Here is a 26,809-nt window from a genome sequence, read left to right as displayed (position 1 = left end):
ACATAAATGTAAAAATACAGTGAAATTCAAGTTTTTCCACTGATCCCTCCTGTCTACTGCTTTTATATGCTGCACTGTATTTTAATACAGTATTTTACTACATAAGGTTTTTATGAAGGTTTTTTTCAGCAACACAACCATAGCTCAATGTAAACTGGCATCTTGCATTTCCTCTTTTGACAAATGTTTATTCCGTGTGCAATGCATTATATAACCTTGCTCTAGTTTCCTGGCTTTTATCCGGAGGCACAACCTATGTTTAAAGAACGTTGCCCATTCTCTAATATCGTGTTTTACAAAACGTGGTATACATTTCACAGGATTCCTGAAACGCACTTTGTCTCAGAATTATGATCTGTATTACCCAAGGTATTGACAAAGCGAGGACGAATTGAACGCTGCCGTTATTAGTAGTTCAGCTCGAACAACTCAAGATGGTAGCACAACCGACAAGCCAAGAGGGCAGGGCAGAACATCATGTCCACTCTGTCACTCCTCGGCCACCTGCAAGCTTGGCACGGCCAGGATGGGCAGAGCCAGGCAAAAGGGTGCGTGCCATCCTTCGGTGAGGATTTTGGAGAAGCGTCTCACGCTACGCTCCCGCTTCTCCTCATGAATGCTAGCGCCGGGTATCTCCATCTAAAACTACCCTGTACTTTGCCCCGCTCTGCGTTAGCGATCTCGGACCATCTCCACAGAGCAGCAGCGTTAACACCGCGGAGGCGGCCGCCCCGGTTACAAACGCGCTTCGCCCTGCAGCTCCCACGGGCCTTGGAGGCCGAGCTGCCCCACGCCAAGCGCGGCCTTCGCTGAGCCCGGGCCGGGCGGTGAACCCGCCCACCCGCCTCGGCCGTTGGCGCCGCTTAACGGCCGCGCCCCGCGCACCACCGCGCCGCGAGCGTTACACTGTGACACCGGGCCGGGCCGCCCCCGCCCCCTGGCGGCTGCTCCGCGCTCCGCACAGCCACGGGCCTGCGGGGGCGGGGGCAGGCGCCTCCCGGCCTCCGATTGGGCGCCCGCTCTAGCCAATAGGAGACTTCCCCAGCCTTCGCCCCGGTGCCGGCACCGCCTGCCAACGGGGTCAGAGGTGGAGATACGCGGCCGTCGGGTCTGCCCCCTCTGCTGCCTCATTGGCCGGGCGACGTGCCAGTCAACTGCACCCGACCTTCAGCTGGGGGTCCTGTTCCGTCTGCTTCCCCCGTGGGCGGCTACGGCCTGGGCCTGGGCCGGGGCTGTGCGGAGCCGGAATGGCCTCCGGGAGCGGTGCGGAAGGGGAGGCCGTCAGCGGGGCCCAGCTCATCGCTGAGTCCCTCAAGGCTCAAGTAAGAGCGCGGGGGCGGGGGGACCGATGAGCGGGGGGGGACCTCTTCCCTACGGCAAGCGGGTGGGGACAGTTCCCGCCGGCCTTGGGGGGGCGGCCGGGCCGGGCCAGGCCAGGCCATGAGTACCCGCGGGGCTGGAGGGAAGCCACCATACGCGGCCGGACTCACCCTGGGCGTTGCTGCTGTTCTCCTGGGGGCCGGCAAAGCCAGAGGGCAGGGCTTGCCCTGTCGCGCTGTGGGAAGGAGGGAGGTGCCGCCGCAGCAGCGCACGGAGCGGCCCCGCCCGGCAGCGGCCCCGGGCCCGGCCCCGCCAGCTCCCGGAGCCGCCGCGGGCGGGCGTGAGGGGGAGACCCCTGTGCGGCTTTCCCCAGCCCTTCGCTTATTTCTTCCTTCTTACGAGCTTGCACCTTCCCGAGCTCACCCCATACCTCCGTTACCCTGAAGCACTGCTGACCGCCCTCTGCCTATGGCAGCGCCTCCTTTACAGTTACCAAAAGTCTCTGTTGTCTCTACGCTTGAAATGGTGCTGAACTGGTACTGTTCGTAACAGAAGACTTTCTGTTTGGTCTGCGATACACGAAAAGGTAGTTCAGTTGTAATAAAAATAAGCAGAGTCTTCATCTACAAGTTTCTTGGGCACGGTACCGTCCCACTTGTTTCTTGGGGCCTTTTTTCTGTTCATTCTCTGTGAAAGCATAAGAATGTGTAACAATACAAGGAATTTTCAGAAGAGGCAAAGTTGGCATACTGAGAAACAGGAAGATGATATAGCAGAGACGTCCCAGGTAAGAAGTGGTCAGTTAAAAAAACTAAACATACGTTGACTGAGAAGCTGGGCTGAACAGTTGTGGAAGCCCTGGATTTTGGAGGCCTACAAGCAGTGGAACAACTACAGAGGACTGAGCTGCCAAGGCCAGCTGCCACTGTATATGTTCCCACAGTGGCCTGTGAACTTTTATGTGAATATATATGTTGTTACAATTTACTTTTAGATTGCCTGTATAGTTAGTGTGACTGTGTTTCACATGTTTATTAAAGCTGTCTTTTGGAAACAATTCTGATTTCTTTCTACCATTTTTCTTTTTAGAATATTGAATACATGTTTGGCATTGTGGGTATTCCAGTCACTGAAATTGCAATTGCAGCCCAAGCAGTTGGAATAAAATATGTGGGAATGAGAAATGAACAAGCTGTAAGTATATATCTACAGTAGGACCAATTCTTTCTTTTAACAGTTTTACAACAGAGTAAAATCTAATTTACCTTTTCTTACCACGAAGAATGTGGTCTCTGAACGTTCCTTTAAAGAACCGGTAGAGAGGCAGTTACTGTCTTTCTAGAATAAGGGAGAGCATTGGTGGATTGGGTATTTCTTTTTCCCCCTTCCATTTTTAAGTACGCCTTCCTTTTCTCATAAGGGAATTGCAAGGTTTTTTTCATTTTTAGATGCCTTTCTCCAATAAGGGAGAGAAGATAGGATGAAAATAGGGAGAAAAAGAATTTGAAAGCATTCTACTGCAGAAAGAAAAAATGACCCATTTTGTCTCCTTCAAGTAATTTATTATCAGATTTTATCTGCCACTTTTTGGGGAGGCTCATCCAGGTTTTTTGTTTTTCTATAGGCTTTCCAAGATACTTCTCCCTTAAATTTTTCTACTGTCATTTTCTTTTGCTGATGTCCTCCCTTCCAAATTAGGACAATACTATCATTCTCTCTCTAATTGGTAGTATTTTAATTCTTTTTTTAGAGCTTTCTTAGCTACTTCTTCCGTTTCTGTTTAGAAGGATGTTTTACTTAGGAGTTATTACCTAGAGACCTAAAAGGGTAGATCTTTCCTTGTCTCTGTTCCGTTCTTGCAGTGCCCAAAGATGCAAGTTTTCCTGCTTATAAACTTGTCCTGACTATTTTCAATAATTGTAGTAGCTTTTTTTCCTTAACTGTGTTTTAAAAGCTCACCAAACAGCAAACCACAGAAAGTTATAATGGTTCTGAATGCTCAAAATCAAGCACGTACACTTAGACAGTCTTAATTGTACGTATTTCAGCTTCATTGTCTAGGTATTGGAAATTAGAATCAAGCTCATTAGCATTTTGATGTTATGCCACTAGTTCTTGATTTGTTTGGTTTTCCCCAGTAGTAACTGTTAAGCATTCAGTAGTTTCTTAGGTGGTCTGAGGTTGAATATAATAACCTCAGTTTTATACCTCATTTTCAATGATTGCTACACAAGCTGACTCTGTATTGGACTGCTAGCAAATGGACCATCAGCTTTCCATACTCAGAGTTGCTCTATTACGTCTGTCAGTTTTCCACAGCTGATGCCAACAAATAAATAAATAAATAGTTTGATTATTATCTTACCAGGAGATTTTTCTTGTGTTTTAACTTGTTCATAGATCCTGTATGTCTATGAACACTATTAATTAGAATTTTACCACTTTTACAATAAACTCCTTTTAATATTCTACAGCTGCACAGTATTTAGGTGCCTATATTTCGCAGCTCTGTTTTCTGTTTTCCAGCAAGTAGGTCATAGTCTTTGTGGATTGTCCCAGATGTCAATGAAGTATTATAATAGTAGTTCTCCTAAATCAGGTGGTCACGAGCTGTATGTTTTTCCTGTCTAATCCTTACATATATTGGAGTGTGAGAACTTACAGAGGAATGCGTGTGTCTCTGGAAAATCTGTAACATGTGAGAGAGGCAAACATATACAAATATGTTTAAAAGGTGTATTTGATTCCTTCATTGAAGAACTGGGAATACAATGCAGACTTTATATGCCTGTAGGCCATTTAGCAAGTACTCTAGTTTTAGCTTTGGTTATTAACATGACTAAAATTAATTTCCCTGTGTGTCTGTAATTAACAGAGATGATTGCTTTGTACTGCCAAATGAGATGCCGTCCTATTTTTCCACTCTTTGCTAGACTCTTTTCTGTTAAGAGTGAAGAAGACAAGAAACACTCTGTTGTGTAAATGGTGAGATACTTCTGCTTAGGGGAATAACCATAACATGAAGACTTGTTTTAACATCAAAATGTCAGGGTTTCTCTTCTTTGGGGAGTGGAAAAGGATGAACAAAGGTATATCTTGTAGAGGGTTTTGTTTTGTTCTTTGTCCACAGTGAAGACATAGAGTAATTGCTTGGCAGAGGAGAAAGTAAAAGATTATACACAGTATATTCAAGATATACTTAATATTTACGCATGTCATGGTTTTAATTGTCTAAGTTTATTATTTGTGTGGTTTGGCTGTGGAGGATGCGTATACAGCTGCTTGCTTCATTGGTGAAGGCAGCCGTATATGATCAGAGATACGTGGAAAACAAGGTTTTTTCCAGGGGCTGAGTTTCTGCCTCATTTCTGGGCCAGATGTGGAGAAAGCCCATAAAACTGCAGAATAAACTCTTTGACTAGAAAGACCAGGTTAAAGCATGAAGTTAAAAGCTAAGCAGTACTACCAATATCCATTAGTTAATCTCCTGCAGCCTGTAACATGGCATAAGTTTGCTAGAAGCGGTTTAACCTGTGTCCCATATACCCCTTGAACACTGAATAGTTGTGTTGCAACTCAGTAGGGTTGTGTGTTTTGTGTATCTGTCCCTGAGTAATTAGAGATTGTTGTGATTGTTTAGAAGACTGATAACCCAGGTCAGTTTTAAACTTCAAAAAACACCTTCACTAGATTGTTATTCATTAACAACACACATTGCTAATCACTACGTATTCAAAGAAATCTCTTCTTGATAATCGTATCCTAAGTTAGTCATGAGTATATAATATGCTGGAGCTGGTACAGCATTGTTGGCACGGATGGTGCTAGCTGTCAAGGGAATCAGGCTCGAGAACCCTTCAATAAGGGCAGCTGGAACCAAGGTGGACATCTTTTTTCTCCACCCCTTCGATTCAGGATCTCTTTTTATAAGACAGTTTAGTCTCTGAACAGATCTTACCCCTTGGTCTCCATGCCTGGATTACGGGCTGCGCAGTGCTGGGTGGCTGTTACTTTGCCAGGCCAAGACAGGTGCCTTATCCTGTTGCACATCTGTTGGTTGTTTTTTGTTCTGGTTTTGTTCTGTTTTTTTTTTTTTCTCTTTTTTCTCCCTTGCTTAGCCATTGCTGCTTTTCCTAAAGCAAAAGCAGTGTCTTCTCAGATCTCAAAGTTGCACCTTTTCAGTGACCAGTAATTTTCCATCAGCATATTGCTTATTATGCTGGAAGTGCTGCTTTAAACCTGTGTCTGTGTTCTCAAGGCCTGCACTTAAGTTGTATGTCATAACAAAACACATCATGTACCAAGCTCAGGTTCATACAGCAAGTTCTCGTAACAAGTTGATGACGAGCCCTACAGGAATATTAGCTACAATTGACATTGGGGTTTCAGTCCTGCTCCTAGGCATGGCAGTACTGTTTTAACTGGGCCACTGGGTACAAAGATGCGTAACCATTGTTTACTAGCTATGTTGTATTAGTTTGCTTCTGTTTGAGTTGAAAACAGACTAATTTAATTAAACCCTGTTTAGTGTGCTTCTATTTGTATGGGAGCAACAGGCCTCTGCTTTGGCTACAGTTCAAAGCCAGCACTCATGGGTGGTTACAAACTTTGAGTGCAGTGCCTGCATCTGGACCTCCTACATTTCTTCCTAATGTTGATTGTGGGTTTGGTGGTCATTGGTGTTCTACATGCCTACGTCCTTCTTGCCTGTCTGAGGAAAATAAGGATCTGGTTTCAGCTGATCAACTGCGTTGTGACCTTAACAGATAATCTGAGTGCCATTACTCATATTTTGGTGGGGGGGTGCAAGGTTCATAAGTAAAATGGGGTTTCGTTCTTGCTGTTCACACACACAAAAAAATCTTTTAAGTATACCTTCAAAATTATTTAAGACCTCCTCTAAATACAGATGGATTTAGTCATTTGCTTCCTTGCAAGATGAAGCAGTAAAAGTTTTAATGGCAATGACTGTGCATGAACCCGAATTCTGTGTGCTGCTTTATTTTGCCACTCAGTTCTAAAAAATGATTGCCATGGAAACTCTTTGAGCTTTGAGCTCCATTAACAAGATTTTTAGTAACACCTACTCCAAATATTTCTAAACTTTTGCAAACAGATATGTCATTGAATTGTTACCTAATTCCTGAATATTAGTGACATTTTTCTTCTCCATGTCAGAGGCTTATGAAAAGTAGAAAGAGATTTTTCTGGTCAATGTACTTTTTTGTCAACAATTCCCTATCCTAATGCTGCAAAGAAAATAAGGGCTGCTTATCATTCCCCTAAGCCCCACATTTTTCTCAGACAGTTGGCCTGTATCTGTAGGAGCATGAGGATATTAAAGACAGTTTCTCCTTCTGTGTAAAAGCTTATAATAAGTCTGTGTCTTCACTCATTGAAGCTGACATTGCTAACATGCTGTGTCACCTAGAATTATTCATAGGTTTGAGGAAAATGTTTAGTAGCTTTGCAAACTTTTAGAAGGAGCTTTTGTGTTACTTATTCTTCTTACCACAACAGTACTGAAATAAAACTGAAAAACAAAATCCCAACTCTATTTCAAAATGAAAGAGGCAGCCTATGAGGCCAGGAGCTTACTTAAAAAAAAAATTAAAAAAAAAAAAAAAGCAAAATTACTTTTTTCCATTAAGTGTTAGAACTTGCTGAATTCAAGACAAAAGCATGAGAATATGAGGGAGGGAGTTGGCAATGTCACATGTGTGAATCCTTTGGAGTTCTCGGGTCGCCCATAAGCTTCTGTTTCTACTTGATCACATATTGTCTTGTTACCAGGTGAACTTTATATGTGAGTGTTTAATATTACTGCAGGAATAGCATAAAAACATACTCTCTAATAATACTGCTGCTAAGCTATGTTAACACATATTGTAGGCATTACTTTTGTGAAAATTATTTAAAATGCAATTTTTCTTTAAAATGTCAAAGTAGCTAAAGCTAAGTGTGATACCAGAAATGGAGTCAGAAGTACTTCAGCAGCTCAGCTTGTAAAAGACAATCCCTAATCTTCTAATGAATCTCTCCAGCGTGTGATTTCAACCTTTTGCTTAATTTCTGAAATACGATGAGTCATTCCAGTGATGGCTGGATTTCTGTTGGTTGCCTTGCTCTGGCAAATCCCTCTTCCATGTTAGTCTAGAAGGCAGTAGAAGGCAGAAGTTTCTTATGCTGTTCTGTTCATTTTGCTTCCCTGGTTATGGGGGTTTTCTTTTATGTTGTTTTTTTCATTTTTTAAATTGTAAATATTCCTAATGCAGTATCCTGGAACAACAGAAGGCTGAAATGTGGAGACAGGTTTTGAGGTTTTTCACATAAGCCTTCGTGAAACACACCTTATAATGGGGAGGGTGAAGGGGTGCTTCTGCTTACATTTAAGCTCTAATGATCAGGGCAAAATTTGTAGTTGCTTATTTTCAGTATTTTTGTTGAAAGTTATGTACAAGATATCATGAAATGTATATATAATAACTACTGTATAATTAACTGGAATATTTTCAATAGGCCTGTTATGCTGCATCTGCTGTTGGATATTTGACTGGCAGGTACATTCCATATTTATTAATATTTATAATAATATAATATTAACTGTATTAGACTCAACAGAAGCTAGGAATGTTTTTCTGTTTTGGAGCTGGGTGGTTTTAGTGTGTGCGGATGTAGGGCAGTTAAAATGGAACATGAAGTTTAAAATAACTCTTAATAACAGTTATCAGTATTTCTATTGCGATGATTCAGGGCAGGAACAGGGAGGTGCTTAAGCTCATATAATATTGTCCATCTTACAACTTACTTTATCTTTTCTCTTTTAATTCTGAATAGTAGTTTAACACCATTGGTATGAGAGGCAGAAATCATGCCACCATTGTTTGTTGCAACTTAGTGGATGCACTATACCTTAATCTCATCATCTGGGCATATTATTCAACAAATACTTTATCAATACAGAGACTGATCATATATCTTCCAGTCTCTCCTGTCCTTCCAACATGAAATACTGGCTTTTCCTCTTTCCTACTGCATTTTGCTCTTAATGTTGTTGGGAAGCATTCTGTGACTTGCGCGGTATGCTTCTTGGGTATCCCATGGATCCTTTTCTAAAGTAAACATCTGGTGTCTGCTTGCTCACAACTGCAGACACAATGATGCAGGTGATCATTCCTTATTCTGTCTTATATGACACCTGTGTTACAGAGTTTTGTAGTTTTTCTTCCTTTGAATAATCCTCTGGAAGTAAGCTGATTTTTTTATCTGATATGTAAAGAGGCTGTAAAGCTACTAAAGAATGCTCAGTAGTTAAGAATTGTCATTTTTATCTCATCACCTGGAATAACAAGTGCCTCTGCCTGAATTAAACTGTAATAAAATTTGTGTTGAATCAGATGCACTTCTTTGTGAGCTTTCTTCATTGGTATCTAGTGCTAAAGTGGAGTTGAGAAAACTGCAAATGTTAAGTGGCTTACCAAATTCCATATAAATGCTAGATGATGGAGTTAAATGCTATAAAAGAAGTGAAGAGCTGTGTTACGATGAGCCTGCATATGTTGTAGTCCTCTGTGTGGGTGGCATGTAACAACTGTGCACTTGATTTTTTTTAATTGGGTTGATAGAGCTAAATGATTTCTGATTCCCATGTCTATCTTTAGTCCTCCATACAAACCCCTTGCTGTTCATGCATTTTGATGATGTGAGTAAAACTTTTAATATTTTGTATTTCAGCATGTTACTAATTTTTTTTTGTGATTTACTGTGTTCCTTGTGCTCACTTTTCTTTCCTCTCTATGTCCTTTGTTTGTTTTTCTCCAGACCAGGAGTATGTCTTGTAGTGTCCGGTCCAGGTTTTTTACATGCCCTTGGTGGGATGGCAAATGCAACCATGAACTGCTGGTAATTTAACTGCATTTTCCCTTTAAAATTCCGATAATTGTTTGCTGTTATTTGTTGCAGATGTTGAGCTTGGCAGTATTTAGTACAGGACTTCTTTTTCTTTCTTGTGGATAATGAGAAGGGAATTCTTCATTTATCAACCCTAAAAGTAATATAGTTCCATTTTTTGTATTCTTATGGATAAAATTCTCCTTTTTGTACTTCCACATTATGCATATAATGGAAAATCTATCCATATCCTGATTGTATGGATAAATTTGAAAATGAAGTCGATATTCTGCCTGTAATGCTTTATTGATTGTGGAGAGTCAGAGGTTTTTTCTGAATTTAAATCCACATTGCCTTTGAATTACTGTATTTCATATGTGAACAAATTGACAACTGCATTGTTAAAATCTGTATTTGCTCCCCAGGCAGACATTTAGAGCAGTAATTAAATATTTAATTAACTGATATACAGAGGGATAGCATTTACTCTTACAAGCCTCGCTGAGACATGGCAACTTTAGCTGGTCTGCCACTGAAAACTGTTCAGAAAGCTGTATGAGGTGTTCTGGGTAGAAGTTCTCGTAATACTAAGATCTGGAGCATTAGATTAGGAGTGGCTGATGTACAAGGGAAGCTTGATAATGGGAACACTAACAAATCAAGTCTGACACTTTGAAAAAAGACCTCTAGTGTTCGAATTCTTTTTTTAAAAAATGAGCTATTGACTAAATTTTGTTGCCACTATGTGACCTTAGATTTAAAAGAAAGATCATATGAAGACCTTGCTTTTGAACAGTCATGGATTTGCTTATAAGAAAGAAGCATTCATGGCACTTGGTTATGGATTTGCAGGAGACGTCTATTTTCTCACAAACTGAGCTTTGTCTGAGATTAGCTCTGTTTACTGACTTGATCTTGCATAAACCTGTACTCTTGGCAAAAGGTGAAGGGGGATGACTTACCTAGTTTGGCAGAATATTTGACAATACAGTAAGATGAGTGGTTTTCACTGACCAAACCACAGTGTTTGGCCAGTGATTTTTTCATTGGTCACATCAGGCTTGCCTTTTGCCCACCATGTGCCAAAAGGAGAGAAGTAAGCATTCAGAAACCCTAAATTTAGCCTGATGAAACTAATTTGCCTTGGCTCCTCCATTGAGTATTTGAGAATCCCAAACATGCTCTCACATTTAATTTTGGCTGGCATTACCATTGTAAGAAAGGGTGCTGTGCTTGGAGAAGACGACTAGGGATTCTTCTGTTGAGATCAACTCTCTGGCCTGTTTCACTAGGCAGCAGCATGAATACTTGGGCAGATGCGACGGAGGAGTGTTGCAAGGGAAAAGCAGGAGTAGCCCAAGCAAAGGAAAGGAGGTGAAAATACAATACACATTGAGGGATTGATCACTTTCAGTTCATTATTCTAGCAAAAAGCCAACCCAGCAAAAATAAGTAAATAATGTCTTGTTAGATAAGTGATCTAAATCCATTCACTCTGCAGTCAGGCAAGCATCAAGCACCTAGGCGAGGGAGGGAGTGGATTATGCAGCTGGGAGCAGACGTTAGAGAGGTCTTCCCCTTTTCTGTGGCAACAAGGTGTTAAGTCTTCCGCTCTATACCATCCCCTGTGAGGAAGTGGCATGAGGAGACCAATTTGTAGAGCAAGGTTAGCCCTTATTGGTATCTCCCAGATGTCATGCGATTCCATGGCATTACACTTGGCATTGTTAACGTGCTACAGTGGCTGAGCTTTGGCTCATTTCTCACACAACTAAGCTAATAGTTGAACTGGCCCTGCTGGTTCTGACTTTGAATAACTCGGACTAAGTGATAGTCCTTAAAGCTCCATCTGTGTTGTCCTCCTTGAGCCTGGAGACCCGTTCTCCTGATTCTGCTCAATTTTAGTCTCTTCCAGGTGAAAGAAACCTCTTCTGTATCAACTGGAAGAAAGTCAAGCAGTCTGATAGCACGATTTGTTACCGATTGTGCTTTTAGATTGTATTGCATGAGCGCAGATTGGCTGAGTAGAAGAAGCCTTTGGTTTATCCTGGAAGCTTGAGGTCTTGGGCGTGTGAATCTAGCCAACTAGGTAGCTAATGAGGCCTTGATTAAACTGCATTTCCAAGGGTAAAACCATTTGATATTTCCTGTTAAAAATTACCTACAGTGCTACCACCTTCTCTCTTGCCTCATTATGAGCAAAAGTTTTGTATCTGAGTTCGGCTGTGAAAATAGACTCCAAAGAAGAGTTTGCGATAGTTTTAAGATTTCAGTGTACAGTAGGATGGTGAAATACCATGCTCTTTACCTGAGGTTGCAGCTGAAATTTTTTTCAGTTTAGTGAAGTTCTTCTCCTGCAAGGTCATAATGCTTGCTATTCTTATTAATTTCATTGTAGTCAGTTATTCCTGCCTTACTGTTGTTTTTGACTTTAAACTACATGGAGTAATAAGCACAGCTCTTAAAAATGTCTACAGTATTGTGACAGTAGTACAGTATGATGATTTTATTGGGGGAAAAACTTCTTTCTCATTACAATTAGGTAAACTTTCAGAGAAGAACCAAATCTTTTCAAGGTATAGGTGTTGGAGTTGGCTTTCTTAAGAGTTCTCTTCATTATATTTCAGTATTGGGAAGTAATAGTTAGTTTGTTTATTGAAACTTTTAAATAAATTTGAAAAAGATAAGTGAAAGGAATATAAGGTTTGTCACTGTGAAACAGACTGGTTACATATGGATAGTCATAGTCATTTTGCTGAGGGGAGAGAATCGGCAGAATAAAATATCTAGAGTATACACTAAATGGATTTTCCATAAGGTTTTTTCATAGAGGTAAGATACAGCCTGAACTTCTCATCTCATGGAGTCAGTGGATTAGAACTAAGATTTTTGATTTGTGGCAGAGAAATGGCCTGGTTATGAAGCTTGGATCTAGATACATGTATCCCCGAATTTTATGGGTGATTAAATTTAGCATTGTTCATTGAGCATGCTGTAAATGTTTCAGCTTAACACATTGTATAGATAAATGCAGTCAAAGGAAAGACTGTATCTGAAGAGAAATTTTTTAGGAGAAAAAACCTAGAAAGCCATTGACCCAATATTCCAATTTACTGTGGATGAATGAGCAGATTAATAAGCCAGCTTTCTGTTAAGTCAGCATTTAGTATTTTAAGGAGTTTGACCTACAAACTGAATAAAAAGCCAGTTTGCATTCACCGTAGGACAATAATTTATTCTATTTTATAGAAATTAAAATAAAAATGTGCTCCTGTGGAATGTATAACCCATACTGTAAACTAATGCTGCCTTGCTCACATAGCTATGAACTAATTTAAGAGGAGGATGACCTGTGGGCATGTTAAAATTTTGTTCATCTCTTTGGTCTTTGGTTTTTGGGTTGGTTTGTTTGTTTAAGTAAAAACTGAATGCAGGGAGAAGAGCTGTCGGATACTCAGCTAATTCCTGCTGTGTTCCAAGTTGTACAGAAAGAAAATCTAATCTTTCTGAAAAGATTGTTTCCTACTGTGTTTCTTAGTTCTAGTGTTTGTGCACGTTACAATGCCTCTTATGAACAAACATCTTAATACTTTTTAGATCAATCAATACTTCTTAGCTTTTTAGATTAGCTGTTGTCATTCCTCTCAAACCGTCTTGTCACCCATGTTATCGAACTTTAAATTGCTAGCAATGGAACTGGGGGTTAGAATTTTTATGCTAGATGCAGATCGCTTAATACAGCCAGACTGTCCTAAAACTAGTGACCCAAAAGCTGCTAGGAAGTCTACCGCCTGACACGCTGATATTTAGAATCCACTCCTGTATTGTGCTGGTCACTTTCTATTCCTGTTGAGATCTGTGGATGCTGAAGGTGCACGACGTCCCAGGAGCAGTAGGATTTGACCATCAGAAGAGTTTGCAGATGTGATTGCAGTTATTAAAAATATGTGTATGCTTACGGTTGGGGGGGGGGGTGATTTTTTTATTTTTTTCTTATATATATACTTTTCTAGGCCTTTGATTGTTATTGGAGGCTCTTCTGACAGAAATCAGGAAACCATGGGAGCTTTCCAAGAATTCCCACAGGTACACAGACATACAACTTTGTACAAAAAGATTTCAGTTAAATACTTGGTGTTGTTTCTTTATTAGTGTAAGAATAACAATCCCAAACACTAAAATTGCCTAACAGATCTTGTAATGCTGTTGATTTGCTCCATCTGCTGGTTTAAGATTGACACTGCATAAATACAGCAGATTATTTGGAATGTCTTTGTCCACAGTCATGTTAGAATTCATGCTCTGTTTTAGGTTCTCAGCTGGTATAAACTGCTGTTGTCTGTCTGTTCTGAGGTGGAAGAAAGCAAAATAAATTTTCCAAGAAAAGGAGCACCGCTTTCTGGAAAAAAATACCTAAGCATGCAGTGGAATGAGTATGGCTTTGACAGTTTCCACCAGCTGAGGAACTGGTTTTTTTTATGTGGGAGTTTTCAACTTGTTGCTTTCCATTTGGCATTTTTTCCATTTTATTCATGTTGAAATGAGATGGAAATGAGCAAATCACTTTGATAAATCAGTATAACTGTTATATGCATTTATTCAGGTTGAAGCTGGTAGGCTGTACAACAAACTGTCTGTCCGCCCAAGCAGCCTAGAAGTTATTCCTGCTGTCATTGAAAAGGTATGAAAAAATACTAAATTAGTAACATTGAGTAGAACATTGAGTAACTGTCTCCTACTGTATAAGCTTTGAGGGTTTATTTTTTGGTATAGCTGTTACTGTAAGTAGTTTGATCCTGCAGATGTTAGGTGATGTTTGAGTAAATTAACAACCAGGGAGGTTTTTCTTATGAACTGTGCTATGGAACAGGTTAGAAATAGTTTCTGGTCCAGTCTGATGCTTACTGATCCCTGCAGCGGGTTTGGTTTTTTTTTTTGTTAGATTCAGTCAGAGCTGGAAAATTTTTATGAAAGAAATGCTTATAGGGAGAGGTACAATGACTGGGAATGTAATACTACAAATTTCAGCTCTTTTACCCCTCTCATTATGTGAAGGAAATTTGGACGGGGGGCAGTGGAGATTGTTGTGTTTGGGTTTTGGGTTTGGTTGGTGGTTTGGTGGGGTTTTTTGAGAGAGTGAGGGAAAACACATCCTTATCTCAATACTTCAGAAAGGGTTACAAAAGTCTCTTGCTACTGCTGTAGCAACACTTCAGCCATGTCAGCCTAAATTCTGCATACAGTGATAACTGTTTCCAGAAGTGCAAATTCAGCAGATCATCTACCTGTAACAGGAGAACTGGAATCACAAGTAATAGAAAATGGAGGCATTGGTTGTCTTGGTTTTTCTCTGTTTGTGCTACTTTAAATAGAATTCAGCATGAAAGGTTAATTTAGTATTTCCAAACACAACAGCTGATAATGCAGTTGTCTCATTGTAAATTAAACAAAGATTTTACAGTCTAATACTGTGCATCTGCTGAAAGGCTTCACCTGGCATATAGGGGAAAATGTAAATAGCTATCAAAACTTGAATTTATTGGTATAAATCAATCCATGGGAGCTTTCCCTGTGGTGGTTCAGCAATATCATAGAATCGTTTAGGTTGGAAAAGACCTTTAAGATCATCCAGTCCAACCATTAACCTAACATTACCAAGTCCATCACTAAAGCAATTAAGGGTAGAGTAGCAATTTCATGTTTCCTGGCTTGGTGGCTGGATATGAAACAGCATGTTCCTTCTCAGCCTACAAAAGGGTTTTCTTGGTTTTTACATGTAAAGATTTTAAAAATTCTTTCAAACAGTGCTTAAAACCATGATTATCTGTTTTCTAGGCTGTAAGAACCAGCACATATGGTCGTCCAGGTTCCTGCTATATTGACATACCTGGGGATTTTGTGAATCTTCAGGTGAATAAGAGCTCTGTCAAGTGCGTAAAGATTATATTCATTATTTTTCAAGTCACTGAATAAAAGAAATTTTAGTTTTAAGTTACTTTTATATTTTCTTTTTTTAAAACAAGAAAAAGATAAACGGGAGTAAGAGATTAAATAGCTTGCGATAAGGTTGAAATAATACTAAAAATCCAACCTCTAAATGTAATGTTCCATCACAATGTGATGAATGATTTAATATGATTGTAATACAATGATGTCACTTTGTAAATCTCTGGAACAACACTTCCTGTAAGATTAAAGAAACATGCAAGAAAAACTTTGAAGCCTGTTTTAAAAAAAGTATCCTGTTCTGATAAATGCTGTGAGTAACATGGTGTGTAGCAGCTGTGGTTTTATGCTAAACAATAGGTTTTATCTTTCAACGTTTCTTGTTTTGAATTTTTTAAAGAGCCTCTTTTGTTTTGCTTGACTCCCAGGTACATGGAATGCTGCCTGCCACCTCCCGTCAGCACGGCTGAACTCTCTGCTGTATCCGAAGCAGCGTCTATCATTGCTTATTCCAAGCAGCCTCTGCTCATCGTTGGCAAAGGTAGCATGCTTTGATGTAGCTTTGAACTGTACAAGTTCTGGACAAGAACAATGACCAAAGTGACTTTTTTTCCCTATAAGTGTTAGCCATCTCCTTTTCACTCTCTATTAAACAAACTCAAACAAAAAACACAGACAAACCTCTTTGAAATTTAATGTGAAAATCTGTTCTGGTTTTAGAGTATTTTTATTCTGTTGTGTAACAGTTGTCTTTTTCATCTAGTTTAAGAGAAAAGTCAATTGATAAAATAAAAGTTTAAGTAGGAAAAAATCGGATAACCATTGTCTTAAGCCTAGAGCAAATACCAAGGGATCACTTCCAGAATTGCAAACAAATTCTGTTAGAATACAGAAATTATATTCTTTGTCTGACGCTCTGGTATATATAGCAAGAATCAGAATAACCAAAGGTCTTTTTTCCATTTGGACTTAGTGTCAGCCTACCTGTGTGGAGGCATGAAGCAATGCAGCAGGTGTTGCTCTTACTGCTGTTTTACAGACTTTCTGTTGCTCTCTTGCCAGTGTATTTCATTCCTGAAATAGAGGTGTCCCTAAAGATAGAGGATAATTATTCTCTGTGCTGGTTTGCTTAGTTTGTCCCTTGTTATGGAATGTTAGTCACTGCAGTGGCGTTTCTGTTGAAGATACAGATCTGCTAGGAACAGAATTGAAATAACCACCTTGTTTGACCCAGGCTGTTTTCCTGCAGACATGGGTTCTATGTTTAATCAGGGAGTGAAATGATTGAGATGAGATAGATCTTTTCATTGATTAGGTAATGATCTACCTTCTGTCTACTATTTCAGGAGAGGGGGGTTTTTTCTGCCCTCTCTCAGGCTTGATAGACATGAACAAAAGGGTGTTCTTTGAAAGTGAAAGGTAGAAAACTCAAAAATACATACGTATGTGTTTTGTTGGTGTCAACAATTGAGACTCTACCTACATGTATCTGGACTTTCTGCTATATATTGTTGTTAGCAGAATTTTTGGAAGAAATACAGAAGTTTATTCTTCAGGATTTAAGACTGAAGGACTTAAGTCATTGCACAAGGACCAGTCAGTTATTCTAAATTGCCTGGGCAACCTTAATTCAATAGCCTTGTACTGAAGGTAGCATCACATTAAATGTATGCACAAACGCATGTCTTTACAAGGTATTCTTTGAACTTCCCTTTTTTTCATTAAAGGCTTATAGTAGACCTGCTTGGGCAGATTGCTACGGAGCGTGTGATACAACGACGTACAGGGGGCAAGTAAAAAATATCATGGCACAACACAAAGGTCGCCTCCTGTTGCTGCTGCAGAAATCTCTGCCCCATAATACCAAACTTCACCCACTCAAAATTGTCATCTTAGATAACAAAATCTCCTGGTTTTTCCCTGCTCTGCTTTACATAAATAGCTAAATAGTTCAGCAGAAGTCTTGGGGAAGAAAAAGTGCTTTTGTCAAAAATATGGGAAATTTGAACCCAAATACCTGTACTTTAGCATGTTATGTTTTGAGTTCTCCAGAATGAAAAATAACAAGCAGCTTTCATAATGGGAAATAGTACTCTTTCTACCACTAATGTAATGAGGTCAATTGAAATTCAAGCAAATACAGTAGGTTTCTGTAGTATTAAGCAGTCTCTTTCATTTCATTCAGGTGCTGCTTATTCACATGCTGAAAACAACATCAGAAAGCTGGTGGACCTTTGTGGACTGCCTTTTTTGCCTGCGCCAATGGCAAAAGGAGTAGTTCCTGATAACCATCCAAATTGTGTAGCTGCAGCAAGATCAACGTAAATATAAAGCAAGCCTTCTAATCCTAACATCTGAGAAACAACTAGAATTGTGGTGGTCTACAGATGCCAGGGAAGACAAAATGCATACAACAAATTTTTTCAACCACGTTTTGCACCTCATTTTAGAGCACTGAAGATCTTGCTTGGAAAGAGACAACAGATTTAGGTGGATCACTTTTGACAATGCTTAGAGTGCTGGCCAGGAAGATACTTTATCTGAGAGCTAATATTCTGTAACTATGAGACCTATGGCAAGTAGATGTATCAATGTTGTTAGTATATATTTCATAATATAAAATGAAATTGGTAAACAGTTTATGTTAAACATTTAACTTAGTGCACTAGACAAACTACTAGCTTTTTATTTCAACACCGTAAACAGAAGCTTAAGATGCACACATGACAGTTGAAGTTTTGCTATCTGCTGTCTCTGCATGTGTTTGCAATACACTGTCACTAAATTGCAGTTTATTTAAAAAGAAAAATAAGGTATTTCAAACTATACTGAAGGACTATGAAGTAACTTATAAGAGCTCTGTTTGGCTTTTGGCAAAATTAATGTGAATGAACTATAAGAACCCTACCAAGTATGAATATGCACAGAGTCAGCTTACAGGTGGAGCATTTATATACTTTGAGATTAAAATATTGTCTGTTATTGAGCATCTTAGCTTTATCACCATTAAGCATGCTGTTAAGAAAAATGGAGAATAAAAGAACATACCAGCTGTTGCCTACCCAGCTGAAAGGTACATTAACAGGAGTCTAAACTGAGAGATCCACAACAATCTTAATTTTGGCACCACTGTTGCCAGTATCACAGTAGTGAGTCTTTTGCTTTAACCTCAGCGTTGTTATAGCATCTTGTCAGTCTCCTAGTGTAATGATTCCTTTCCCAAACACAGTGTATTAGGAAAACAGTAATTCATTTTCTTCTTGAGTTCCTAAGCTCAAGAATGGCTTGATGATTGGCTGTGTAAAAGGATACATGGTTTTGGGGCTAAGAGAGCAGCTTAGGGAAAGGAAGGATTATATTCTGGGGTTTGCTGTGGTGGTTAAGATTACTTCTAATTTTGAAAACACTATTAAATTTAATAATACTTCCTCTTTATCTGATTCTCTTATTTCCCTTTGTTAGGGCATTACAGCACGCTGATGTAATCATCTTGCTTGGTGCAAGGTTGAATTGGATTTTGCATTTTGGTCTTCCACCAAGGTTTCGACAAGATGTAAAGGTTATTCAGGTAAGCAGGAAAATGATTATCACTTGAAGGAAGTCCTCTGTGTTCTAGCATCGCCTAGAGCAATTATTCTAAATTATTTTGGTAGCGTACTTCATGTGGCAAATACTGCCCTATAGACAGTGCAGTACAGTGCATATAGTTATCGTAGTTCTCCAGAAACAGTTCTGATTTCTTTAATTATTTTTTTTACTTCCTTATTTTTTCTAGAAATGGTTACAGCATTGTTCCAGCTATCAGGTGCTGCTGTAATGAGGAGGGCAGACACTACTATGTAGTTGACTAATACAGGATTAGACTTATGATACTTGTGTGATCTTTGGAGCACTGGAATTTCTGTGATTGAAAGCAAACTGTCTTGAAATTTTGAAACCTTTCATACTGTTTGACTGTTCTCTCAGCTGGATTTTTTTGAAATAGAATTAGTTTCAGATCCAGTGTCAGTCATTATAAGAGCTCAGTCACTCAGAAATGCTAATAAGAAAAAAAGGAAGAAAGGCTATTTAACTAATTAAGGTATTTGGTAATCTGCTAGCTCTTAGAAAGACACGTTGTCAAGTTGTTTATGTTCTTAAAAAAGTCTCCTCCCTTAGAGTCTGTGATCGAAGAGTAGTAGTTGTTTCAGCATGCTGACTGGCCTGCCTTCAGTGATCTGGAACATAATCTCAGCTTCCAAACTTTGCATCTTTTACAGAGGAATAACATAAATTTTTAAGCTAGAACTTCTTTTGACTTATGAAGTAATGCATCTTTTATGTTTCCTTTTTCTGAAGAATGTAAAGGTAAATATTTTCTCATCTCGCTTAAAGTAATTTTTTTCACTGTCAAGGATTAGTATTAAAATACTGATTCAGTTCACGGTCTGTGTGACCTGGTCATAAGTTAGTATTCCATATAACCTTAGAGGTCTCGTACATCACTGATAAAGAAAGCAGGGAAGTTTCTTCAGTGGTCACAATTTACTTTTGAGTTTCTTCATACTAGCCAAATTCTTACTGCCAAGTAGCATATACAAACTTTTCTCAGTAACAAAATTACTGCTTTGTACAGACTTTAAGGCTAAACCTAAGCCTAGATTTTTAGTTCTCATATAATTATCACTAAAATCACCACCACCTTCTTCTTAATGTTCTAATAAAGTTCTATACTATCTGTAAGAGCTTGAAAGAAGCAAGTAGTCAATCTTAAGGATATATATGAACTTTTATTAAAATGGGCATGTACTATGGATTTTACTTTGAAGAAAGCATTTCATGATGTCATTTCAATGAAAGGCAGAGGAAGTTATCTGTACAGCCAAAACAAGGTATGATGACATTGTTAGACAATGTTCCTCACTTGAACTGAAAAAAAATTCTCTTTAATGAACCTTGAGTTAATGGTGGTCTTTCTTTTTGAAATACAGATTGATATTTGTGCAGAAGAGCTGGGGAATAATGTGAGGCCAGCTGCAATTTTATTGGGTGACATAAATGCCGTGACTAAGCAGGTAACAAAATGTCAGGTGTCCTCGTGTTTTGACCTTAATTTCCTCTGATTTATATAAAGGAAGTTACCAGTTAAAAGGCGGGGGGGCAGGGGCAGGGGCAGGGGCAGGGGCAGGGGCAGGGGCAGGCAGAGAGGAAAAAAAACCACCAAAAAAAACTGTTCAAGGAAAACCATTTTTCAGGCAACATACTTGTGTTGTGCATCCAGTCTATTCCCAAATTAAATGTTAAAGATTCTGACTAGTGTAACTGTGATTGTGCTGGGATCTTTCTTGGTAACATTATTCTTGATGCTCGTGACGTTGTTTTTTAATGCGTTGAAAGAAGTCTCTGCAACATGTTAATGTTTTTCCAGCTCTTAGAAGAATTCAGCAAAAGACCATTCAAATATCCTTCTAATTCAGAGTGGTGGAAGAGGCTAAGAGAGAAAATAATGAGCAATGAGGAAAGATCAAAGGTAGTGTTACATTAAAGAAAAGAGGAGGTTTCTTGCCTTCACGGGTACCTTCATAGTCAGTTTTGTCACTGGTCTATATCTAAGCTCCTCGATTACTTCTGATGGTCATGTCACCCAGAGTTTGAAAATTTATACCATTCTGGTACAGGCTTACTCTTGTCAGGCTTATGAACTGTAAGTTAAGTCTTAATACTTAACTGTAAGTTAAGTACCCTAGGTTTTGTATAAATTCAAACTGTATGGAAGTCATTGAACTTTGGGATTGGGTTCTTAAAGCCAGTAGTAGAAGACCACAGCCAGAACTGCTGTATTATGGGCAGTGACTTCTAAGCAAGGGACAGGTACTCCAAGTACTACAAGTGGAAGCTAGCTTATGTGAAGATGCATTCCTAATTTTCTTCTGTAATTGTGCTGTTTAGCTGTTTTGCAGTGCCGGTGGAACTATACTCTGTGTTAAAAGCAAGTAGCTATTAAGGCCAAAAGACCACAGATCCTTGGCATATGCCTAACTTTATGCAACTCTCATTCTGCAAGTTCAGATGCATGTTTCCAAGACTGGGATCTAAAATAAATTAATTCCAGCAGATCACTCTTTTGAACTACCTCCCAGCACACAGATGATAGCTCACTTAGAGTTATCAATAGTCAAACCTATGTGCAGAAAAACTTCACACACCTCTCAGGCTAAACTGAGTCTTAATAGCTTCCTGTTAATGATAGGCCATCCAAAGGTTGCTAAGCTGAGTGAGCCTCTGATAAAATACATTGTGTCACCAGGATATACAGAAGGAGTGACCTTGATGTCATGCATGGAAGACAAATACTTCAGCCTTACCTAGCGGAGTGCATTTTTATTTCCATCGTTACTATTTGCATGTCTCAGTTCTGCACTATATTATAAATTTTATGCATGGGAGTTACTAATATCTCTTATTTTTAAGGGATTAGCATTACAGAAATCCTTGCCTATGAATTATTACACAGTCTTTCATCACATCAGAGAACTGATACCCAAGGACTGCATCTTAGTAAGTGAGGGAGCAAACACCATGGACATTGGACGAACTATGCTTCCAAATTACTATCCCCGTCAAAGGTGTCGTATTTTCTTTGTTGTGCTGACTCAATAGGCTAGATCCATGTATAAATGTTTTCATTTAGCTGAGAAATATGATGGTCCAGAATTTTTGTAATCCCTTTTTAAAGGTTCTAAATAAAAAATGAAAGTTTAGTATGTTGAGAGAGGAGTTAAGGGAAGTTTTCCACTCATATACTGATGACCTGTCATAGATTTTAGCAATTCTCTGTGACTTGTCTGTGTGCTCTGTAACAGAATGGTGATAGTTTCTCACTTTTGTTGAAAGTGAGTGAGGAGCATCATGTTTAATTCCCCAATCTAGATGTTTACTTCTGTGCTCAGAGTCTGTGGTAAATATTGATATAAAATAAAAATAATCATTGGGATTCTTATGTTGAAAAGAATTCCTACAAAGGGTTGTTTGTTTTTTTTTTTTGAAACACTTAAAAATGGGGAAGACTTATGAAGAATCAACTCATTTTGAAAATTGGATTATATATTGGGCACACTTTCATGTAAACCTGCATGACTAAAATGTAGGCACTCTATTTGGAAGTGTTGGTATGTCACTTTAAATGTGTAGTCTAGTTTTAATATCAGTAGGAATTAAGTGCTGTTTCTTGAATGGGGGGAAAAGTTAATTCTGTCTGGTGAGGTGAAACTCTGCCTGCTTGTGAAAGTAGCACTAAAGTCCTAAATGAACCTAAATACTTGTTTGTAAACAAAAAACAACCAACCAACCAACCAAACCCTGCTTCCAGTAAAGTTGGAGGAAGAGTTTGCATTTTTTTTCCCCTTATTTAAAATAAGGGCACAGTAATGTTAATGGTTGTCTTTTCAGATTGCATTGTGCATATCTGAAAGCAAATTTGAAAAGTTAACCCTAGAATGATGTAGTTCTTTATGTACTTTTGTATCCATTATGTGCTTCTGACTGAAATGATCTAACTTAATTACGGCTTCCAATTTGATTTAAAAAGTTGAACAGAAGACTACAATTTGAACAGCAGTATTTAACCGATGGCTTTCAGACTTCTAGTTATATTTTCAAGGAATTAAATATAGAAAGATTTCATGTAGTCTGCCTATCTCTACAGTAATTGAATGTTTTTGAAATATTGTTACTATGCAAGCTAAAAGCATACAAGAGTAGTTCTTTATTATAGTACAACTAGTGTATATGAGTTCTTAATTTTAATTAGAGTTCCAGTATGTTTATATCACCTAAAACATTTGCAGTCTTATCAAATGTTCGACTGAATATAATAATCTATACATCTGGTATTTTTTTATACCAATTGTTTATGAAAGAGTGTTTGAATAGTATATAGCAAGTTATTAAAAGTAAAGATAAGTCACCGTGGATTAACTTAAAAGTTTGAGTAGAAATAAAGGGATAGTAATTCTGTATTCTCCCCTTTAGGCTTGATGCAGGTACTTTTGGAACGATGGGAGTTGGACTGGCTTTTGCTATAGCAGCTGCAATGGTGGCTAAAGACCAAGCACCTGAAAAGCGAGTCATCTGCATAGAGGGAGACAGTGCTTTTGGATTTTCTGGGATGGAGGTGGAGACTATTTGCAGGTAACTGGTTTTTGCTCAAGAAGACCCTCTTCGTATGTTGCCAGGATCAATTTAGCTAGAAGGCCAAGGACACTGCTGTTAGATGGAGTACTCTTAAAAGCACATGAAAACAAGCCAAAAAATACACATGGTCATTTTTATGCTGTTGTGACATAATGTGTTACCAGTGATGAGTAGATAATTTTTCAGGTGGAAGTGATTTTTTTTTTAATTTTATTTATTTTCCTTTTATGGAAAAGTAACACTTTTAACACCTTACAGAAAGGTCCAAGTATTTCAGAATTCTTCCATATGCATCTCTTTGTAGGTACAACTTGCCAATCCTGATTATCATAGTAAACAACAATGGGATTTACACTGGTTTGGATGCAGATGCCTGGAAGGAGATGTTAAAGTTTGGAGATCCTGCTACATGGTGAGCATCTTCAACATATGTCCTGTTAATTAAGGAAGAAGTGACCAAAATGGTCATTCTCTTCACTTTTCATGCTTTGTGATCCAGATTGGTATTTTTCATAAAGTGAATTGAGTCCTAGGCTTAATTCATATGAGTAAGAACCAGTTACCAAAAGCAAGCAACCAACCTAATTCCAGACTATTGTTTACACAACAGTGCAGCAGAGAGATGACTCTCTTATTAGTTGTTCCAGGTTCCTGCAGCAGTTCAGGCCACACAGTACAGAGGAGTTCATAGTGGGCTAACCTCCAAAATTATGATAATCTCCAGAATTACCTGAGATTTGTCTTCTGAGTTTACACTGGGCTTCTGCTTTGGGGGCTGAGATCTCTGTACCAAGAGAACTAGGCTAAATCTTTGTTCAGGAATGTCTCCAGAAGATGCAAGTGAGTATACTACCCTATAAACATAGCTGAAGTAATACAGGAAACATAGTTCTTCCAGCCCAGAATTCATCAGGCCAGCACAATAATCATCTTACACTTTAAAATCAGTGCTGAAGTAATTAAATTGGTCAGTCTGGCAGTTCTGCCCTGGCATTAATCAGAGGTTTTCCTTTTCATTACAGTGTGCCTCCTGTTTCTCTCCTGCCAAATTCACACTATGAGGAAATTATGTCTGCCTTTGGAGGTAAAGGGTACTTTGTTACAACTCCAGAAGAATTGCAGAATGCTCTGAAAGCAAGTGTTGCTGACAAGCAAACACCTTCTCTTATAAATGTAATGATTGATCCACAGTCTGACAGAAAGAAACAGGTATGTGTATGTTTTCCTTTCTTTTTCTGCAAGCTTCATGTGGGCAAGCCTCTGAAATCCTCAGGAAATATCACTTAAACTGCAGAGATAGTTGCAAAGCAGAAAGACTGTCTTTTGGATTTGGGACATAGGAGAATGGGTGTTTTTACACTGTACCATCTGCTTTCATTGTTTTTTGGTTTTTATTTCTTTTCCATTGGCTATTATTAATGCATAGTGTCTTTAATGACTGTTTCCAGAATTTATTGTTGTTCCTTTCCATTCCTGACAAAATGAGATGAAATGTTTTTGAGCAGTCTTTTTCCTATGAATTACATCTGGTAGTTAATACATACTTGTATCCTGTTCCTCTTATTGTTTGTACATTCTGGTATGATTTTTATTCTGGTGTTTTTGCTTCCAGGAATTTCCCTGGCTGACTCGTTCTAACCTGTAGTAGAAGATGAAGATAATGGTGGCACAAGGCAGTGTGTTAAGCAAAACTAAATTGGTTTCCAGAAGTGCAACTCGTACAACTCTCTTTTACATAAGCATTGGAACAAAGTGGGATTTTAGAACCGGTATTACAGGAATCTTTAAATGCTGAAATTAAGTAATTGTAAAATGCACAAGACACATATGAATGTATACCAGGCCTTCTAGCAGATTGTACGGAAACACTGATGATAAAATTTACATACTTTTTGTTTTACTCAGTCATACCCATCAAGATTTGTGGATTAAAATCTTGGATGTTCTGGATGAAGGGAGTAAGCTGAGGGTTTTATACTGACAGAAACATAGAAGCCTTTGGCAGTCTGCAGTTATAGTAACTTCATTTTTAACCAACCACCAGCATGCTACTTGTTACAGACTTTGTCCTGTAAGGACTGTTGTGGAAAAAGTACTGATGCATTGAAGCCCATAGGGTTGACACTCACTTCACAATTTTACAGGTTGCTTTTTCATCTTCTACTGAAGGTAGAAGTAGTGTATGAAAAAATGCAGGCTTACTCAAGGGCTGAGTTTCTGTCTGTTGCATTTGGTTTTGTTCACTGGGACTTATGGTGCTTGCAGGAAAAAAAAATCTTAAATTTTTGTTTGAAGCTTTGCTCTTTGCAAAAGCAGTATCATTCCTGTAGGCTGAAAACAGGACTGGATTTATTAGTGAGATTTCCAGGATTAATAGACCATAAATCTTTCTAATCAGAAGCATTTAAAAAAAAAAAAATACCACCACCAATAACAAAAGAACAAAAAAAGACCAAAACCAAAAAAACTCTCACCAAAACGAACAAACAAAGTGTTAGGCTGGAGCTTAATGTTCAGTTTGGCTGGCATCACAAAGCAATCCCCAGCATTCATGCTGTGGCTGGCTAATTATGCAACAAAAGTTCTTGATATAATATACTTACTGTATAGAAACTCAGTGCCCAACTCGCACTGACTGTGATGCAGAGCTAACATTTAAAGTGGGTAATTGGCCTACCTGAGGTTCTGTCCACAGTGTTTTCATCTGTTGTTGCATCTGACAGTCTGACTCGGAGCTCAGACTTTAAAAGTGAAGTAGTTCTTTCTCTATGCTTCTGTCATGGACTACAGCAACTACTATTCAGTATACTACTAAGCAAGTTACTTTATATTTATGTCTGTTCTTAAATGCACTGGGAGGTTCTTTGTTACATGTGTAAAAGGGAAAATTCTGGCTCTGATTTGGGTTTTGATTGCTTTATTGTCTATTATTCTATTGACATTAAGTGTTAGTTAACTAGTGGAAGGCACTTGGATGACCCAAGGAAGAGGAGGACTGGGCTGGCAGAGGATCCTGACCTACAGTTAAGTTTGTTGCAGGAAGCTTGGTTTATCAGTTCTCTCACTTCAGTCCGGGTCTGGCACGAGGCCATGGGTTACTGTTAGGCAGAGGAATGTCTCTGCGCACTCGTGCAGACAGCTACTGTCTGACATGAGCAAGAGTACCGCAGTCTGACTAGAGGTACCACTACTTGTTATGTGTGTGGGAATAGCCACGTGGCACTATGAATGCTTGAGTCAGGAAAAGTAATATCCTTAGGAGGGCTAAGAAGTGCAAAAAGATAAAATTCACAGAATGGATACAACTCATGAACAAGTGTAAAGCTGCTGAGATGGCAGAGTTGCTGTGTTCTCTGGGGTACTCTGCAAGGAATGTGGAACAGCATTGGATCTTGCACCGACTTTGTTTCATTCTTCTTTTTAACTCTTAAAAATTGATTTTAATATGTTGCAGTGATTAAACACAATCCATTATGATGAT

General features: G+C 38.9%; 1 protein-coding gene across 1 annotated transcript; it reads left to right on the top strand.

Annotated features, from left to right (window-relative positions):
- The first annotated feature begins 1,247 nt into the window (after positions 1–1,247).
- HACL1 (2-hydroxyacyl-CoA lyase 1) lies at positions 1,248–25,422 on the top strand. Its single transcript, XM_075704832.1, has 17 exons — positions 1,248–1,322; positions 2,410–2,514; positions 7,840–7,880; positions 9,142–9,222; positions 13,224–13,296; positions 13,814–13,891; positions 15,046–15,140; positions 15,585–15,697; positions 17,342–17,477; positions 18,619–18,724; positions 20,127–20,210; positions 20,564–20,665; positions 21,607–21,761; positions 23,167–23,325; positions 23,633–23,740; positions 24,351–24,537; positions 24,941–25,422. The coding sequence occupies exons 1-17, from the start codon at positions 1,248–1,250 to the stop codon at positions 24,971–24,973; spliced, it is 1,731 nt and encodes a 576-aa protein (XP_075560947.1). The 3' UTR covers positions 24,974–25,422.
- Positions 25,423–26,809: the final 1,387 nt, after the last annotated feature.

Source organism: Pelecanus crispus, chromosome 2, assembly GCF_030463565.1.
Source record: "Pelecanus crispus isolate bPelCri1 chromosome 2, bPelCri1.pri, whole genome shotgun sequence".
Taxonomy (NCBI): domain Eukaryota; kingdom Metazoa; phylum Chordata; class Aves; order Pelecaniformes; family Pelecanidae; genus Pelecanus; species Pelecanus crispus.
The sequence above is the reverse complement of the archived record's forward strand: the minus strand, read 5'-3'. Positions and strand labels throughout refer to the sequence as shown.

Bases quoted from the DNA above. Each gene is read 5' to 3' on its own strand.
- HACL1 (XM_075704832.1), top strand. From the start codon at position 1,248: ATGGCCTCCGGGAGCGGTGCGGAAGGGGAGGCCGTCAGCGGGGCCCAG. The intron at 17,478-18,618 runs GTAAATATAAAG...TCCCTTTGTTAG, and splicing joins GTAGCTGCAGCAAGATCAAC to GGCATTACAGCACGCTGATG. The intron at 20,211-20,563 runs GTAACAAAATGT...ATGTTTTTCCAG, and splicing joins TAAATGCCGTGACTAAGCAG to CTCTTAGAAGAATTCAGCAA.